Source organism: Hippichthys cyanospilos, chromosome 10 (genome assembly GCF_059441005.1).
Source record: "Hippichthys cyanospilos isolate Australia breed blue-spotted pipefish chromosome 10, RoL_Hcya_1.0, whole genome shotgun sequence".
NCBI classification, from domain to species: domain Eukaryota; kingdom Metazoa; phylum Chordata; class Actinopteri; order Syngnathiformes; family Syngnathidae; genus Hippichthys; species Hippichthys cyanospilos.
In genome coordinates this window covers 8,739,982-8,759,291 of record NC_142378.1, presented here as the reverse complement: position 1 = coordinate 8,759,291, position 19,310 = coordinate 8,739,982, and the positions used below count along the sequence as shown (strand labels likewise).

The 19,310-nt window shown below is 37.9% G+C and overlaps 1 protein-coding gene across 1 annotated transcript in view; it reads right to left on the bottom strand.

Moving 5' to 3' along the window:
- Nucleotides 1–12,089, bottom strand: part of cacna1ea (calcium voltage-gated channel subunit alpha1 Ea) — a 64,544-nt gene extending 52,455 nt beyond the window's left edge. The window contains exons 1-3 of the mRNA XM_088424894.1: nt 11,821–12,089; nt 3,506–3,611; nt 3,289–3,428 (exon numbers count right to left, since the gene is read on the bottom strand). Of these exons, the coding sequence (XP_088281020.1) occupies nt 3,289–3,428; nt 3,506–3,611; nt 11,821–12,089 (515 nt within the window). The remainder of the gene's footprint in view (nt 1–3,288; nt 3,429–3,505; nt 3,612–11,820) is intronic.
- Nucleotides 12,090–19,310: the final 7,221 nt, after the last annotated feature.

Below are 19,310 nucleotides of genomic sequence, written 5' to 3'. Positions count from 1 at the left end.
CTACGCTGTTTATTCAGGCAAGGATTCTGCTGGCATAAGTTAAATATTAAACCTCCAATGCAACTACATTTATTTTGTATTTCAGTTTAAATAATTTACATTGGTAACTGGACTTTTTGCTGTACTGAATTAAAGGGGTAGCCAGCAAAATTCTTAAGTAAATCTTTTTTGGTCCAATTTCTTAATACTGTCCATATAGCATTACTAAATTGATCTGTGAATAAAAAAAAGCCATCTCTACCACCATCTTGTTGAAGTTGGAATATATCAATCCAACTTCTGAGGCCAATTCTCCCACCATACGTAGAAAGATATTGTTTTAAGTATTTTATGTGTGTCACCAAACACAGATATCATCTTTTTCCTAATTATCTCATTGTAAAATTAATTAAGTAATGCTAATTTACAATGGAAAGTGGTAATATTACACTGCAGCTGATTTAAAGACCTGCTTTTTTTTCCTAATGCTGTATCACATACAGTAAACACGTGTTTTCCAACTATGGCACATATTTTACACTTGATATCATACGGTTTACAGCGCACCACCAAACAAAATGGCACCAAAGTGTATATACTAAAATAATGGCAAAAAACAATGGCAGGTTCTAATGCAACATATTTCACAAATATGGTCAAAACACAGTACTGTACAGAAAAATTTCATAGGACTCATGAATAATTTACAATTTTCCAACCAACCACCAAATAAGTCATATGGCTACCAATTACAACAGTTTTCCATACATCCTATCAAATGCTCATCTAGGAAGGCACTCATTTTAAAAAGAAAAAAAAGACAGTTAATTAAATATCTTTTGTAAGTATATGCTTGTTTTAGAGACCCTCTACCTAATCACTAACTCAGTGGCAGCACTGTCTGTGTTCATCTAATATCATCAGCGTATCTCAGAAGCGTATTTCAGCATATAATGAGGCTGTGCACCTCTTGTGACATACTGGAATGGAAAGCGAGACTGCAGTCAGAACATTCCCATCGCTACCAACTCCTGTGCCCGCGATGATCATTTGGACAAGGATCTAGAGAGACTCTTCTTTGAAGTAAATTTTAATGAAAGAAACCTGATACTATCATGCCAAAGTCATGAATAGTTGATTAACACACACGGTGCAAAAATGTCTTGCCATACTTCTCCCAAGTAATGAGTGTGAAACGTGCATCGCCACACAGCCATAATGTAACCCGCCATCTATGGTCGATAATTACACATTTTAGTGTGCAAGCAGATATAAACACAAATGTTTACGCAGTAAACTCTCAGTTTTCCCGAGAGAAATGGTCCATGCTCACATCTCAAATCTGAGATACAGTAGATAAAGCAAATAATTTTTGTAATACTTGAACCCTTTCTACATTTCAATTTGATCAAACATAATATTTTAACACATCAATTATCAGAAAAAAAGTAAACATAAAACATAGGTCATTCTGGAATTCAAAGACATTTGGCTTCAGAATTCTCAAAAGTTAACCTTCACTTGACTGGCTTTCTTCCACATCAATAATAGTTATTCTACTACCATAGGTTTACAGATCAGTATTGCCATTTTTACTACACTTTTTAATGAATAAATAAAATAATAATAATCATAGTAACAGTGTTGCATATAGCAGGATTGCAAATCGTCTCTCAGGACTTGAAAGTTTCTGCTTGGCTAGCTGTTTCTGTTGACCAAGAGGACAAACTTTCTTTTTTTTTTTTTTTTTTTTTTTAAATTTGCTTTCAGGACAAGTACAATTACTCAGAAAATGCATGTTTCATAATTTGTATCTGGATTTTTTTTGGGTGTGGGATGCTAAATGTCCTTCAATTTTGGAATGACCCAATGGTAGAAAACAAATATTGCAGAAGAGTAGCTGTCTTTTAGATACAGTATGAGCCTTAAAGAAGCAAGGCAAGCTATGGCAAATGTGCGTGTATCTGGGCATGAGCTGTGGCCAACAGCAGTTTCTGTGTGTTTTACTGTTCCCTCAGGTTTCCATGAAGTGTTCAAAATCGCATCAGCAATTGTGACTCTCCTTTCCCACGTGCGGGAATATTGTCTTCAAAAGGAGATAAAAACAAATAATGCAGATTTGCACTTTATGGTGATGATTTGACATTAAAGAACCCATAATAAGAGAAATGCATGAAAATAGGAGTGCAAAAAGAAATTTCTTTCAGAAGCATTTCATTGATCATCCATCCGTTTACTGTAGCTAATGCAGAGCAAGTTTGATTACAACGCGTCACCCCTTGGGAGCCTCTGTGGTCTTACTCCTTTCTCGTTTTGTGCGTGTGCAGGAAGCTGCTACTAGTACAATCCATTACCAACTGCTTGTCTCACCGTGTTTTAATTAAGCTTCTAATTCTAGACCAACAGTGACTTCTCCTCAAGCGATTTCAATTGATCAACAACCTGCACCCCACTCACCCCACCTTCTCATTCTCATCTCCTCTCCGACCTCGCATCCTTCCTCTCTCCTGCAGTGAGAAGAGCATCCTTGAGCCCGAGCCTCAATTGGACTCATAAATAATGGAAGACGCCAGAATCATATAGAATTCTCTAAGAAGGACGTCAGATTCCTATCGCACTTCATTCGAATTGTTTAATATTTCATTTGTGTTCATGAACGGGCATGTACGTGAGTGTGGATGTGAATGCATGAAGATGTGAATAGATAGATAGATAGATAGATAGATAGATAGATAGATAGATAGATAGATAGATAGATAGATAGATAGATAGATAGATAGATAGATAGATAGATAGATAGATAGATAGATAGATAGATAGATAGATAGATAGATAGATAGATAGATAGATAGATAGATAGATAGATTGACTCACTGATTGATTGGTTGATTGATTGGGGTGTCCATACTATGCTATGGTAAACTTGCCAATGTAATTATTCGATGTAATTTTGGTAATTTTTTTAATTGTAAAAATGACCACTTTATTATTGGAGCTAGGTTTAGTTTTCATTTTTTGGTAGATTCCCCTGAAATGTCTTCAGGCAAGAGGCAATGTACACTCTGAACTCTTTTAGTGTCCAATATACCTTCCATGCATGTGGGAGGTACCCAGAGTGGAGAGAACACACACAGGCTGGGGGAGAACATGCAAACTCCACACAGGAAGCTGGAATTGAACTCGGATCCCTGAACTGTGAGGTGGACGTGATAACCACGAATCAAGCATCAGAATTTTGAGGCAAATGGGCAAATTGGTCACCGTGTCGTAAATTCGAACTTCTCGCGAGAACACGTGGCATTGACTCACCCACTCAGAACCACAATGAAATCCATGACGTTCCAGCCATTCCTCAGGTAGGAGCCTTTATGGAATACGAAGCCCAGGGCAATGATCTTTATTCCCGCCTCCAAACAAAACATTCCAATGAAGTAGGGCTCTGTCTTCTCCTGGTGGTGCAAAACAAGCAAGATGGTCTTAATCAACAGTTCATCAAGTGCATGTGAATGTTCATGTTATGCCTCACCAGTCGCTTTGACATCGGTGTTTTGTCCTCTCCAGGTAGATGTTGCTCTAGAGCCAAGACGATACAGTTGGCGATGATGGTGGCCAGGATCATGTACTCAAACGGAGTGACGGGAGGAAGTTAAGGAACCATGTTGGCTCACGTTATTCATTTAAGGTAGCAACAAAACAGTCAATAATCAAATGATGCAATACAAAAGCAGAGAGGTGCATAACATGATTAACTTTCTGACCAGGTGCATGGAAAAAGTCATGAATATTTTAATGACAGTTTTTTGAATCTATAAGCCAGCCCTTAGTTGATCCGTGCCAAAATTGAATAGGTACTTCAACATTACAAAGCAGGAAATTGTTTTTTTTAGTTTTTGCGTAATCTTCAGTCAGGAATTTCTTTATAATTTCTTATCCATCTATTCATCATCAATCCATCTATCCACCAATTAATTGTTCCACTCATCCATACATACATTCATCATCCAGTCATTAGCCTTATCCATCCATCCATCCATCCATCCATCCATCCATCCATCCTTCCATCCTTCCATCCATCCATCCATCCATAACCACACCAATAAAAATGTATATCTTTCTGAGCAAGTCAATCACAACTGAATGCAATAGCTTTTCTCAAGGCAGCATGTACAGGTTCTCATTAGTTTGATAGACCACATTAGAAGTCAGTTTCTGTTGGGAGCAAGGAATAATTGGGGAGTGAAATATGAGCTTAGTGCAGTATGATCTATGAGGCTACACGCACCTGAGTGCACTTATGGATGGATTCTTACTGCCCATAATATTAGATACACCAGCACAAAGTGACACTGCTATTACAAAGTCATTATGATAAGCTCGAGACAGTAAGGCTTTTACTGTTCCTCTGTATAAGACAAAAAAGAAAATTAACCAGCCCAGTCAGATTGAGACCTTATCTCAGCTGCTAGCACGATGAAATAGCGTGGCACAAACATGGCACTGTGCAGAAGAAGCCAGAGCAAAGGATGAAGAAAGGTGGCGTCAAAGAGATAATAGGGACGGAAAGACAGATGAGAAAGTGATTGAGAAGGAGGAGAAGATTGCGAAACACGGGGTGAGGAGGAGAAGGAGGAAAAGCAGGAGGAGGAGTGGGAGGCAATGATACCAAATTAGGCTGACACCGGACAGATCGATATTGCGCGGCTGGTGATACCCAGCGGGGTTACTCGGGGGCATGTGAGTTATGAGAGGCTGAATAAAAAGAGCAAATACAAATGTTAACACCCACCGACTCTATCTTGAACGTGGTGGGCCCTGGCGGCTTAGCTCAGGTGGGCTACAATGCATTTGCGAGGCCATCAGCAAGCAACAGACATGAAAAAGTCCTAATGACATAATAGCTGCCTCGGCATGAGGTTCTGTCTTCATTCTTATTGTATTCTTCAACTCACGCTGATAAGATAAATGCTGCCTGCATGTCCTTAAACAGCAGTCAACAGGAGGGAGTGACGAAAGGAAATGTAATGGAGGGAGGAAGTAAGTGGAAGGAGGTATCCACGGCAACAGGTTTCTCTTGGAACCAAAAGTCAATGCTCCGAGGTGATTACTGGGCCAGGATAATCTCGATTCTCTTTATTATTTTTTGTTTTGTTTAACTCGTCTTATTCTTGCTTGGGTTGGAAATTGTGATTTTAACTCATTCGCTGCCAGCCTTGTGAAAATCGGATCTTCGACTATGGCAGTGAATGAGTTATGTCATTCAGAACACCTCGCTGGTTTCTGGTGACATCCGCGCCAAAGCTTTCTCATGTGATTGCATAATGGGCTTTTTGATTGCTTATGTACAAATAAACTTGTACCATGACTTTACTCTGACGAGTTCATTGTTTTCATGAAGGCAGTGGCTCCGTTTTTATGTGCATCAAATAAATTTAACAATTACGGGAGTGTGTCTTATCGATGTGAAACATACATTCTTGACTGGCTAATACTTGCAAATAAGTTCAATGTAGAAGCTAAATACCAAAATCATACCCTCTTTTGCCATAATGAAACAAGGTATTGACATGCCCATAACCTGTGGCATTGTGGGGAAAAAAGCTGCAAAATAATACAACCATAAAAGTTTCTAATAAAGCTTTTTCGATATAATGGAAACCAAACAAATAAAAAAAAAAATACATGTTTTTTTTTACTTCTGCATGCACAACTAAATCCCTGTGGCGTTATTGGGAAAAGATGCTGTGTATTTAGCTTATTTACAATTAGCTTCAAACATATTTGCACTCAGATGGCTAAATGCCATTACTGTAGCATTTTTTTCCCCATAATTCCAAGAGGTATTGACTTGTTCTTACCCTGAGCGGACATATAAGAAAACCAAAAAAAAATTACCAACAAACAATATTCACGTTAGTTTTTGAACATTACAGTATAATGTAAGCCAAATGCCAAAAAGTGTCATTCTTTCAACTTGTGCCAAAACTGCGCCATTATGGAAAAAAAATCTCAACTTTGTAGCGTTTTACTTACATGACGTATTTAAAAATACTTTTAAAGATACTAACAACTTCATTGAAACATATTTGCAATTACGTTCAACTGTATTTGACAGTACGTTCAAACTTATTTCCTCGTCAAAAATGTCCACATAAACAGCGGCACACTGCCGTGCAAAATAAATATAAAGACTACTGTAAGTATAAAAAAATTCTACTCAAGTCAAAGAGACTCATCAAGTGTCTCCGTTGCTCCCTGAGTGCTGCAGTCTCACGCCTCATGCAGATTCATCAGTCAAGCGCCTCGTGAGCGATCCTGTGAGTCACAGTGACGCTCACACCATGCCGCAATTCCTCAAAACACGCGCCATGTAAAAATAGACGCAGAAACGGGCCGTGGAGATGTGCCACGATGTCGTGTGCAACCACCAATGTGCTCAAGCTCCTGCTCACATCCACACGCTCACAAAAGTGAAAATGGGGATGGAATGCTTTATTTTTTTGCCTCACACTGAAAACTGAAAGAGGCGGACAATATCTTTCAGCTAATTATTGCGAGGCTGAACTATTGAAAACGGTGCGGCATTATGAAAGACTGCAACTAAAATCATGCAGCGCTAACTATATTTGACACAGTCATCCTCTCCGACGCATCACCTTCACACATCAGTAGGTTGCTTCTGAGAATCCATTTTGAAGATAAATGAAGTCACCCAAGTCAAAGTCAATTCTCATGTAACTTCAGGCCAAGAAAGAGAACATGGCAAACGGAATGTCGCCCTTCGAATGTGAACAAATTTTGTTTTTGTTTTTTTAAGGAAAAATTGGAAATAGGAAAGTTATAGAAGCTAGTGGATATAAAAATGACACTTTGAGTGTCATTCTCTTCACATTATTACAAGATGGCAGCAGCTCAATGACAAGAAAAAAGGACTTTCCGTTAATATAGCAACCATAGTAAATTTAACGTTATGGTGAATTGTAGTTATAATTACCATAATTCCCCTAAACATAGTACATACTTGTATATAGGACGTATCCTTAATTTTAGAGTCAATTTCTGTTTTTTTCTATGCTATAAGACGCACCAGTAGTTTGACAACAATGTAAACACTTGTGCAAAACAGAATAAATCTCATCTTTGTCAATTCTTCATGTTTTATTGTGTTCACGTTTGTAAGTTAAATATTTGTTGCAGGTTAAGTGTGTTTTTCCACATTGTGAGCAGTCTGTGAACGCAGAGCCAGTGGAACGTTAAATGAGCCCCAAGCAGTTGTTGTTCCTTTTCCTCTCGATGGAGCTCGAGTTCATTTTGCCATAAATAGCCAAAGTTGTGCATCTTATATAAGGAGAATAATGGTAACTAGTGTACGTTTTTAATGTGTTTCTTGTTTAGTTGTAATTCCAATGCCGTCCACTAGATGGCTGCACACTGTATCCTGCATTGCATAAATCTCAAACAAGGGAAGTTTTTCAGAAGCGCCTAGCTTTTGCTGATTGTCAAATCCTACAGAAGCATCAGTGCACTACAGTTTTTGTTTAACATAATCTGTTGAAATGTGTTTGTATTATTTTAAAAGTGTGCTAAAAGACCGTGAAAACATGCAAAAAATTCAATAAAAATATTCCCGTATTTAAATATGGTATTCTATATTTCGGTATTAACTTTTGCAAAGTGGTCTGGAACTTAAACGACGGCCAAGGAAAGGTCATTACTGTAATCACATTGCCTTACGGTGCTCCACTGGGTTCATTTTATGGACCCTGCTGTTTTCATGGCGTTTGCTTAAGCGCACTAAATATAAAGTGTAAGGAGGACAATACTCTTGTTGAGTTTCCTGCCATTCTAAAAACTTGTTTGAGAAGGTTGCAAAAAAATTAATTGAGGATTGTTTTTTTATTGTGAGTGTGTCAGAAAAGCTTTCTGTTAAAATTTGTTTGAAATTGAATGACTATAAAATCAGCCTCGCCTAACATGCTTAAAACATTTATTGCAATGACATTTATATTAAAAAATGTCCATGGCATCAAGGTTTGTCAATTTCAGTTAAATTTAGTAGTGTTTCACACTACATTGTATATTAGTGTGAGAATACATTGGGTAACTCTGATCCTAAATAAACAAATTTCGTCATCCTAATCTATCGGACTGAACATTCGAAAACCGGGCAAACCTCCATTTGCGAAAATAATGAAGTTGCTCATTCCGAAAATCAATTATTGAAAGGGCTAGCCTCTCAATGGGATACTTCCCGCTACAGGGAGACCCGGGGGAGATCAAAAAGGAAGAGCAGCTGTCAGTCTCCCCTAGGCCTTCAACGTTTAATTCCTCCTGGGTGTTTGGTTAGAGCCAGAGTAATTTCTCTGCGTATTAACACCCAACGCAGAAGACAGAAAAACTGCCGCGCATCAGAACATTCATGAAGATATGTTCTCACATGTTTTTTAATGCTGAATAGATCTCGTGATGCATTCACATTCGATGAGTACTCCTAATAAAAAATCCTCTCACGGTGAAGCTTGTGATAGTCGAGTGAGCACGCAGTTGACCTTTAGGAGATTTACAGCAGGGACTGAACGAGTGCACCTGCTTTCGCAGTTTTAACCATGTACTTTTGGACAGGTAACTTTACCTTCCGATTAAATTGGAATATCTTTCTCATGATAGATGGCATCTGAATCAAAATGATATTCGAATATCACGCTCAATTTAAAGGAGTATTTAACTTTGGTAGCAAGCTCACATTCAATAGGAGCGAATATTGACCATTAATAATCGTGATTTCAATAATGACCACAATAATCGTGATTATTATTTTGTCCATAATCGTGCAGCCCTACTTCCATTCAAATAATAGAATGTGAAACCATGTTGTCAGCATTTGCTGAACATTACTAATAAAGTAGCATGTTGTCAAACTTAGTTACTTTTTAAACAAACTGCTGAATAGGGTAAGCTATTCACTTGTAAAAAAAAAATAATAATCAGGGAGTTATATTTTCAAGGTAATGGAAAACAACCGCTCTAAAAGTAGGTGGGTAAAAAATAACCATGTTGTGGGTCAAAAAAGAACTCCGCCAATATTTAGCTCAATTTGACTTTACTTTCTGAGTTATTTTATAGAAAATAACTCGTGTATACAAAACAGGTCAAATTAACCCAAATATTGGGTTGGTCTTTTTTTTTGGACCTACACTTTATTATTATTTTTAATCCAACTTTAGATTGTGAAAAGGGAAGTGTGGAGAGCCTCTGTTGCCAAAAGGAACAGAGACTCAAACAAGGATTACGATGATCATTTCTAGCACACTCTCCTTTCTTTCACATCCCTTTCACTTTGTATAGTAATATTCCGGCAGGAACCTTGACAATCTGACCAAGTTAAAGAATTGCCCATCACCGGGCCAGTTGGTTTCTAACGGGAGGCGTTGGAAGCGCTGTAGGAACAACTTTTTTTCATGCATTTGTCCGAGAACGTTTTACATCCATTATCATGTTTTTTAAACTTATCCTTGAATCAATGCACGTAAATATTGGCTAATCATTTCATTTGGCGTCTCCTTGACAATTTCCGTGTCACAGCACCATTCAAGCATCCCTCCTCCATAAAAGGTATTAGCTAACCATATCATGCAGTGAGTAACGGCTGGTTGCAATACTATATGACACAGCGATTAGATCTTTACATATAATTCTTTCTAATCTCTGTTCATCACGCACAGGAGAGCTCATTAGATGAAATAGGACACTCGCTCCCGGACAGCACATTAACCTGCACGAGAGTCGGCCTGCTTCATTTAAAGCCAATTGTAGACTAGATGATGGTGAAAAAACTCAAAATGTTCCCATCACCTGCTGATTAGCTGTCATTCCAACTCATTTTTAGTAATGCCTATAAATGAGCAAATGCAGACGAAAGAACAAAGGATAACGTTCACAAAAGACTTTTTTGCGTTGTTTTTCAAGGCATAGTGGGTCATCCAGTTATTTAAAAGGCTGCTGTAGTGAGCACAACAATAGCAGACAAAAGGCTACACCTGGCCTGAACACCTGGTGAGCTGCACCAGGAACACACACACACACACACATGCACACATGCACCAATGTCTATTAGGAGGTGGTCACGGATTGAATAATGAAGTCACGTCATAGTGAAAATGAGTAAATAGCTCTAAACAGATTAGATACAGAACATTTTACATAATATATGTAAATATTTTACTTTCCAAGTGAGTGTCTGCATGAATGAGGGCATTGTGAATAATGTAATGCATTAAACCATTAAATTTGGAGATGTACTTTTACTGTTTGAGTCATTATGAACATAATAACATCGCCTTGTCCGCCCCCCAGAATCTATAATGGCACCACCCATCTGTAAAATTGGGAGGAGAATGTAAACTGCAAGCACAAATATATCATCTGGATATTTAGCTACTTTATACAGACCTTTTTTTTTTTTTTTTTAATACAGCTCCATTTGAAAATATGAAATGACCAAAGTCAGGAAACACATGAGCTGTGATCAACTCTGAGCAGCTGTGGTCATTTTCACTTCACAGCAAGAAGTAAAATGGCCGCCTCCTGAGATTGCTTATAATGAGGTGCAGCCCAATTCACATTCCACAAATGCAATAATAATCAGAATACCATGAACGTTTTTCAGCCAAATACTCCCTAACTAATGAAAAGTAATTTAGGATGGAAAAATAAAGACCTAAATCAGAGTGCTATGCCAACCATTTCTTATTTATTAAACTTTTGGAACTATATTTTTAGTGGTACACCATAAACAATTGTTTCAAACTGTTTCAAACAGTTGACCAAAATATTCTGGATCAAATCATTTTGGGGTTGTCTTGAACAAAATTATCTATTTTAGGGGTCTGGTTGTGTCAAATAGATCCAAATGTTGGCCCTGCTTTTTTAATCAATAATAGCAATTTTTTTAGAGTGATCATTCTTGGCATATTTTATTCAGTAACTCCAAAAGATATATCATGTGACATCATCTGATTTGTGTCTGTCTCGCCTGCCAGAATGTTGCATTCCTACTGAAAATGTTGCATCGCGAAAAAACAACAAAATAATGGCGTACGACATTTTGCAGAAGAGTCACTAAAACACGGGTGTCAAACTCAAGGCCCTGGGGCTAGATTGGGCCCGCGGCATCATTTTATATGGCCCGCTGATCGGACTTCAACTTTCTGGCAAAAAAAGAACAAATGTGCAAGTTGTTGTCAACTTTTAAACGTTTTGGGGGAAAAAAAAACAGGCTTTTTTTGTTCCCAATGTCTCTTTTGAGCAGATTCTCCTGGCCTCTGATTTCAAAACTACATAAATGTGTGATAAACACTTAAAAATCATTTGACTTCCCATTCATACTGCCCCTTGACACCTCCATCTATTGTTGCCCTCGATAAAAATCAGTTTGACCCCCCTGCACTAAAACATAATATGTTGCATCACTTTTTAATTGATTTGCCCTTAATTTGAAAAGAAAAACAAACTACTCCTATCACCGCATTACAAACCATTAAACTCCATTTGCTGATCCCTGCAAACACCCTGTTAAAATCTCACACCTCAGGGGTACTCATTTTCACGAGAGCTACTAGTATATCTTCAAAACTGAGTCTACAGTTTAAAAAGTCTGACTGAGGTTCCAACTGGATCCTACCGTTTTGCGTGCATGCTGTCCATGGTGCTGAATTTTGCGTGTCTTCTTGGTTTGTGCGCATTGTCGTAGTGTCTGATATATTTTCTAAATTGTTTGTGAGTTAATGTTTGGAAAAATCACACGTGTATCGTGACTTCGTGCGAGGCATGTTAAGCAAAGGATATGGCCACTCAGTGATTTTCTTGGCGTACTTGCGGACCTCGTTGTCCTCCCCAAGGAGGAAGAGAGACCTGTTGACGGTGAAGCAGTTTTCCCGGACGGGGATTCGGTTGTACAAGGCCATGGCGCGGGCACGCTGCGCTTTGGTCATCTTGAAAGCTGCGGGGGACGCGCCACCTGTGGACGCCGCCGCTCCATCGCGGCTCCTGTTGCGCTCCGAGCCGCCGTCTCCGGTGCTCAACAAGACCGGAACGTCGTCTCCAAAACGGGCCATTCTGTCCAGGTAAAAAAAAAAAAAAAAAAAAGCACGCTATAGGAATCGAGGTGATTAAAAAGGGCGCGGTGCTGCGCTGGATTGCTCCTTGACAAATTAGTCCATCGTTAGTTTTCGCTTGGAAAACAACAGAAAGACATCTTCAGCTTTGCTCTTTTCGTCTGCTCAAAAATAAGCAAGTTGACCACCACGTTCCACCGCTGTGCGTAAAAGCAAAACCTAAAATCCACGCACACCCAAAAAAAATCCGAATAAGCTGCAACAGGTCACATCGAGTCGACTAGATTTGATAGAATCCAGCAAGAGTGCTCGTGCACAAAATGCGCTGGACGAGAAATAAACTTTGCCATTTCCCCCTCCTCAGACAGTGAGCCGAAATGCAGTGGGAGGGAGGGACACCACCTCTCCTCCACTCTTTCCACATAAAAATCGCGACATGGGACCTGCACAGCTCGTCTCCTTGCAAATATATCACGCCCCCCTTCCCTGGTCCATATCCAATTTGACTTAGAAATTAATATGCAAACACAACTCCAAAGGTAAGAGAAAACATTGGATGTTGCGAAGCAAAGAATTATTCACCTGTTATCATTTACACAACAATATGAAGGATAGCATCAAGTGCGTTTATAATCATAGTGTATAACCCATTGGAATGATTAAAAGGCAATTAATCCGTTCTTATTCCGTTTATACATAATGTTTTGTATTTTGCTAGTGCTCTATTTTTAAAACTCTTTTTGAAGACAGCCATAGATTTACATCTTTTGAGGTCTATTTCATAACTGTTCCATAAATTGACATCTTTAATAGAAACACATTTGCTTTATGTTTGTTCTTATTTTTATTTTTTTTAAATGACTAGTAGCCCTTGAATCGTAACAATACTCGTTGCTGATTTCTAACAGCTTCTGCATATTGTTACAAAGTTGTGTCTTGGTTACCGTATACATTAATTGAGCTGTTTTAGCTTTGACTATATCATAAAATTTAAGAATATTTAATTTGATGAACAGATGGTGGGTTGATTCAGTACATTTTGGGCGGCTAATAATTCATATGGATCTTTTCTGGAAATTGTAGACAGGCTGAGTGTTTGCATTATATGTATGGTATTTCCCCATATCTCCATGCAATCAGTCAAGAGTGGCAGTATTAATGAGCAATAGGACTTTTTGTTTAAAAACTCTTTTTTTTGTTTTAAAGAGAATACCTATAGTTTTGGATAGCTTTCTTTTCACATTCTCTTTATGTGCTTTCCAGCATAGTTTTGTAACCCAATCATTTCTAGAGTGGAGTGATTAAATATTGTCAGACATCAAGCCTATGACATAATACAGCAAACTAATGGACCATAGCAACTACATTGCAACAACTACAAGCAGCAAACTCATCAAACTAATTACCACCAGGCACCACAATAATTGCAGGACCCCATATGATATATTCATATGCAAAGGTGACAAATACATGACTATTATTACAATAATGAAAAATTCATGACCATAACAACTGCATAGCACAACAAATATATATTTTTTTTTTTAATTTTGTTGCAAAACTACTTCAGAATGATATTAAACTGTTCTTGATGTGGTATAAACTATATTAAACTATGACTATAGACCGGTATGTTCCAATAGTAACATGACAAATTAGCCTGCTTTGCTTATGATGAATACTTGGGCCAAGTGGCATTCTTGATTGAACCCGCAGCTAAAAATAATCCCAAAACGAGAATTCTCATGCGGGGTCTTATGAAAATCTGAATCTTCTGTCACTACTTATCTTTGAAGATTAATGATGTTGGTATTCATCAGTAGATCATTTCAGAGTTGTGATGATTCCGCACGCAATGTTTTGGTGACAAAGACGCTGATCAAGGGTATGTTGTGTGTGTGTGTGTGTGTGTGTGTGTGTGTGTGTGTGTGTGTGTGTGTGTGTGTGTGTGTGCTGCCTCTTCCCAATTACCGCGCTAATATCAAAAATGGAGTCCGAATTGTTCCCCACAGTTAGATGAGAGGATCGCCATCCTCCACAGGTTCCCCCAGGTTACAAGTGTAATTGAAACGAGAGTAAATGATCGCACTACATTGTCCTCGTGTCAGGCTGACAGTGTGCCGCGCTCACAGCTTTTTTGGTTGAAAGGTGAAGAGGTTATTATGGTAATTAGGTGTTGCCGGCAGGAATGATTAGGGAGTAAGGATGATGTCTACTTCCTGGGGAAAACAGCATTGAGCCAAGCGTTTGCAGCCTCCCCCTTGCACATTGACGGTCGGAGTCTCTATTTTTTTCCTCTTACTCTAACAAAGTGTTTAGTTTTGTTTTGTTTTTAATAACTGTGACTTCAGTGCATTTAATCCATCTGGGTCATTTTTTGCAACTCAATACTCACCAATGATCTTTTCCTCATTAAAATGAACTGAAATGACATTATTACTTTTTCCAGCTTCACTGGAGTTGACTGTGATGAGTTTATAGTATAAAATAAAAAAGAGGGTAACCAGGGTGACCACAGTGCATGTTTGACAACAAATTGACAGTGTCGGCAGTGGTTATAGGACTTAGCGGCACATCGCACTGAGATGCAAAGATTTCGATCCAAAAATAGAACACGCGGACGCAGATATATACCTGGCAGGCTCTTGTCGGATAGCTGGTCGTTATCGTTGTTTCTGTCTAGAAGGCTTCTAACAAAATCAGCCTCTGTCTCATGGGGGCAACAGTCAGCAGACAAGTGACATGGAAACTCAAATGTAAAGAGGAAGAGCGAATACATCTCCAAAGTTTCAAGGAATCTGTTTCTAACAAGAAAAAGAAAATACACTACTTTGAAAACAAAAACTTTTACTGTCATATTCAGTTCAAAGTTTGCCAAATTGTGCAAAAGTGTGCAAAATTTTCAAATATCACACTCCTTGAACAATTTCGGAAATAAAATTCACGCCATTATAAGTGCATACTGTACAGTTATTAAAGTATTTTACGACCAGACAGCTCAACTTGCCCATCACTGTGATGAGGACAAATACTATGGGAAGTGGATAAATGGACACAATAACACTCTATATGACAAAAAAAACACTACTAAAGCAAAAAAAACCTTTTCATTTATATCATTAAGAAAACACGATGGGGATTTTACACTACAGTGTGACATCAAACAAGGAATGTATCTGTGTGTTTGTGTGGTGTCATCATTTGTCAACACGTTTTCATCTGTAATGCAGATGCATCTGATGACAACATGCAGGCAGCGGGAGGTATTTGGTTTCAGTGTTTTTTTATTCACCTCATTTTTAATTGCTTTATTATTAAATGAATAATAAAACAAAACTACTTTCTCGCATATTTCTATTTTTCACTAAATAGTTGGTCAAAGCACAAGTGAACATTATGCATAGATGTCAGGAAGTGTATAGGATGAAGCTCATTGAAAAAAACCTCTTTTAAATGTTTTAAATACACATCTTGAACTTTGTTTAACCTCAGGAATGGTTCTTTGTTCATCTGCCCATTTTAAAACAAATGATGGCCCTTAAGCACAAATGTTAGCTCAACCCTGCATCTGAATGTCTTTTACATGCTTTGACTTAATTACCGATTATTTCTTGCCTGACTTCCACTTGGATGGTTAAAAAAAATTACATCTTCAGCGTAGGTTATGCAGGATCTTAGTTTTGAGCTGCAAACTGTTCAAATGATCTGTCACTGTCAAAGTAGTTTCCATAGAGACAGCATGGGGGAAAGGTGGAAATTACAGAAGGTACCATATTACCCAAATTCATATTTCGTTTTACAAAGGAATTTGGAGGTTCTACCTTTATCCAATAAACTACTATGATATGAGTCATATTTCTCCTCAAGCAAAGTATTCAAAACAAATCAGTGGTATAAATAATCCAGCATTAGCTTGGTCTGTTGGACCCAACGATGTATTAAGTATCAAATTTGGGTTAGTTTTGACCCAGCGCATTTAAAAGCAAATATGCGGGCGGCAATAAAAAATTGATAGACACTAGCATTTTAACCCTTGTGGCATTATTTTGCAAATTATGGGATTTCTTTTGATTTTTTTTAATTATATCATAAAATAATCAATAGGAAAAAACAGTAGGGGGCTAAAATTTCCAGCAAACGATTAAAACATGTAAAATTTAAAAATCCAATGATTATGACATGTCTATGTGATTGCAGCTGGACGTGCGAGATTTGGTGTCCAAAAATAATCATTGTCCAAATTTTGAACCATATAAAACCATTATAATTACGATTGTTGAGATGTATTTTTATCGGATTTATTACATTGATTTTCCTGAGATTTTTTTGCAACATTCCATTGAGGGCAGTCAAACTATGTCAGAAAACTGAAAAATACTTGTTGACTTGTCTCACCGCATGACAGTAGGTGGCGGTAGAGACCAGTTAATGGCTATGTTTTAAAGTGTGATCATCACTTCGCAGACTACAAAGACAGACCATACCATTTTTTTAATTTTTTGTGGGTGTTATTAAAATCTAACCTACTGTGGATGGATTGAACTAATGCCACTGAATAATTTGAGTGGCTGAAGGAAAAAAAACATTCATAAATAACTTAAATTATTACGCTTTTAAAAGCGTTTATAAAATTAGGACAAACTGCAATGACTATAGTTTGCAAAGTTTGTCCACAAGGGTTAATGTGAACCCCAAAAGTAAGAGCAAAGGGCACCTTCTTAATGTGGAGTCAAGCAACCTACAATGAAATTCCCCTTGAGGTTGAACATAGTTGCAATGAGTCACAAGAGCATGTCTGCTTTTCTTTGTTTTGCTCACTCAGATATTGTTTTCACTTATTACAAGCACCAGCTCTCCTTGTCAGCAGCTCTCCAAAGAATACACGATTGAATTTTTTTCCGCTCCTCGTGTCAAATTGAGTATATCTGCACCTGCTTCTCAGACACAGATTGGTGGATGCAAGGCAGAAAATAGCCTCTGAAATATGGATTTCCTTTTGCTTTGGACTGTGTAAAAAAAACAAATAAACAAACAAACTATAAGTCATAATTAATGATGAAATTGTAGATTATTTTTATTCGGATTGCGCGTGAATCAAGTTGCAGATAGATACTAAAAAAAAGTGCTCAGCATAAACATTAGTGCTGATGACATCATCATGTTTTGGGAACATGGTTTGTAAGCATTTGGAATCAGAAAAGAAATTTCAGTTATTCCAGTTTCCTCCTGCAATCCCAAAACAAATACATAGTAGGTGTACTGGACACTCCAAATTGCTTTTAGGCGTGTTTGCGAGTGTGAGTGTTCGTTTGCCTCTGTGTGCCCTGCGATTGGCCGGCAATCAGTTCAGGGTGTTTCCTGCCTACTGCCCAAAGACAGCTGAGATAGGCACTAGCTCACCAGCTACCCTAGTGTGGATAAGCAGTTTTAGAAAATGGATGGATGGATTATCAGAAGTTTTCCTGATCGAAATACCATAGTGACAATTACAAAAAAGGCAAAATGTATTTCTTATATTTCTTTCTTCTTGATATAACCAATGGGATCACAGAGAGAAACCATATGGACATTGCCCAACCCACCAAACAACAATATTTGTTTTGTTTCCACTACTGAATGAATTACAACTTAGTATTAAACAAAACTATGTTAGAAATATGATGAAAAAAATCTCGATTTGCTGAAACTACTAGTGGCTAAGCATGTCTAATATTATTTACCTAAATTAACTGACGGAATATGATTTTTTGGTAGTTGTAAGTAACCATTTATCAACGGATAGAACACAAAATGAATCCATGATTAAAATGTCTGCTTCTGTCAACTGGCAGATTGGTTCCCTGCCATTTAAAGTTTGCCAAAAACTTGGCCAAAATAGGATAGTCAGTGACGTGACAGAGCTTGGCCAAACAAACGAGCACAGTCGGACAACAAAGGCAGGCCTATTGATGTGGCCACATGAAGGCGCTGAGGGTGGGGGGACAGGACTATATTTAGCTTCATTGAGATGGTAATGGTCGGAGCACGAGAGGACCTTGCATGTGCAGCTTTGCATAAGAGTGGCTGCGTCATAAACGTAATATATTTGCTTCGTGGGGTCTAGAATGTGTTTGGCTTTCTTTTTGTTTCCACATATGTGCACTACATTGTTTATTTTCATGTTTATTAACCTCTTCTATCTTTGCCACCCCAGTTTCCTTTTTTTCTATTCCAACCCGAGAATCCTCCTTCCCACTGTTGTGTTCCTCCTTTGCGTTTCCTAGCAACACAACTGACATGCCCTCTATTCCCAGTGAATCTGCTGCCGTAACCCTACATTACAAAGAAACAACCTATATAGGATGCCCATGGGATACAGATGACTGCTTTTCTTTAAAGCTGGCTCCAAACGTCTTTTGAACACATTGCATGCTCAGAGGAAGGCATGCAACAGTTTGTTGTTGTTGTTGTTGTTGTTGAACTCCAAAAAAATAAAAAAAATATAACAGTTTTGGATTAATCACACAATTTAAGGTTTTCTGCATTTTGTTACATCTTACTCAAAATGGATTAAAGTGGATATCCAGTGTTCAAAAAGGACAGAAACCAGGTCGGCCCATTTATAGCAAAACTCTGCGTGGAGTGCGAATAAAGCATTACCATAAATATAGTGCAATTAAAACATTACCACAAATTATTGAGAAACATGGATTCAAATGATGGCGTTTCTGCCAGAAAATTCGATAAGCCTTGCTAACACGAGCATACACAAGCCTTTTGGCTGACCCAACTTATAAATTTAAGGTCTGAGAAGTCACTCAGTTTGTGAGCAGCAATTTGGCAGGTCGTGACCAATTCTTCAAAAAGGTATTTGCTTCAAGTAGTTCCAGTTGACTGTAAAACAAAACAAAGCATAAAGAATTACATGTTGCATATTTCAACACACCATAGAACTTTGCTTTACATACCTCTACTAGCTTAAGTCTAACACGCAACGTAAAATGCTGCAGACTGGCTAACGAAACTAGCATTGAGTTGTGATAGTTATAATCATTTAGCAACAGATATTTAAACACAAAATCAATCCATTTGGTTATAAAGCTCTTAAAAAAGGGGGAGGGAGGGTTGAAGCTCTGTGGATGATTAACTGCTCACATCTTAGGATAACCAGGTGGTTTCTACCAAACATATGCAAGAAGAATGCATTTATTTATTTATTTATTTATTTATTTATTTATTTAT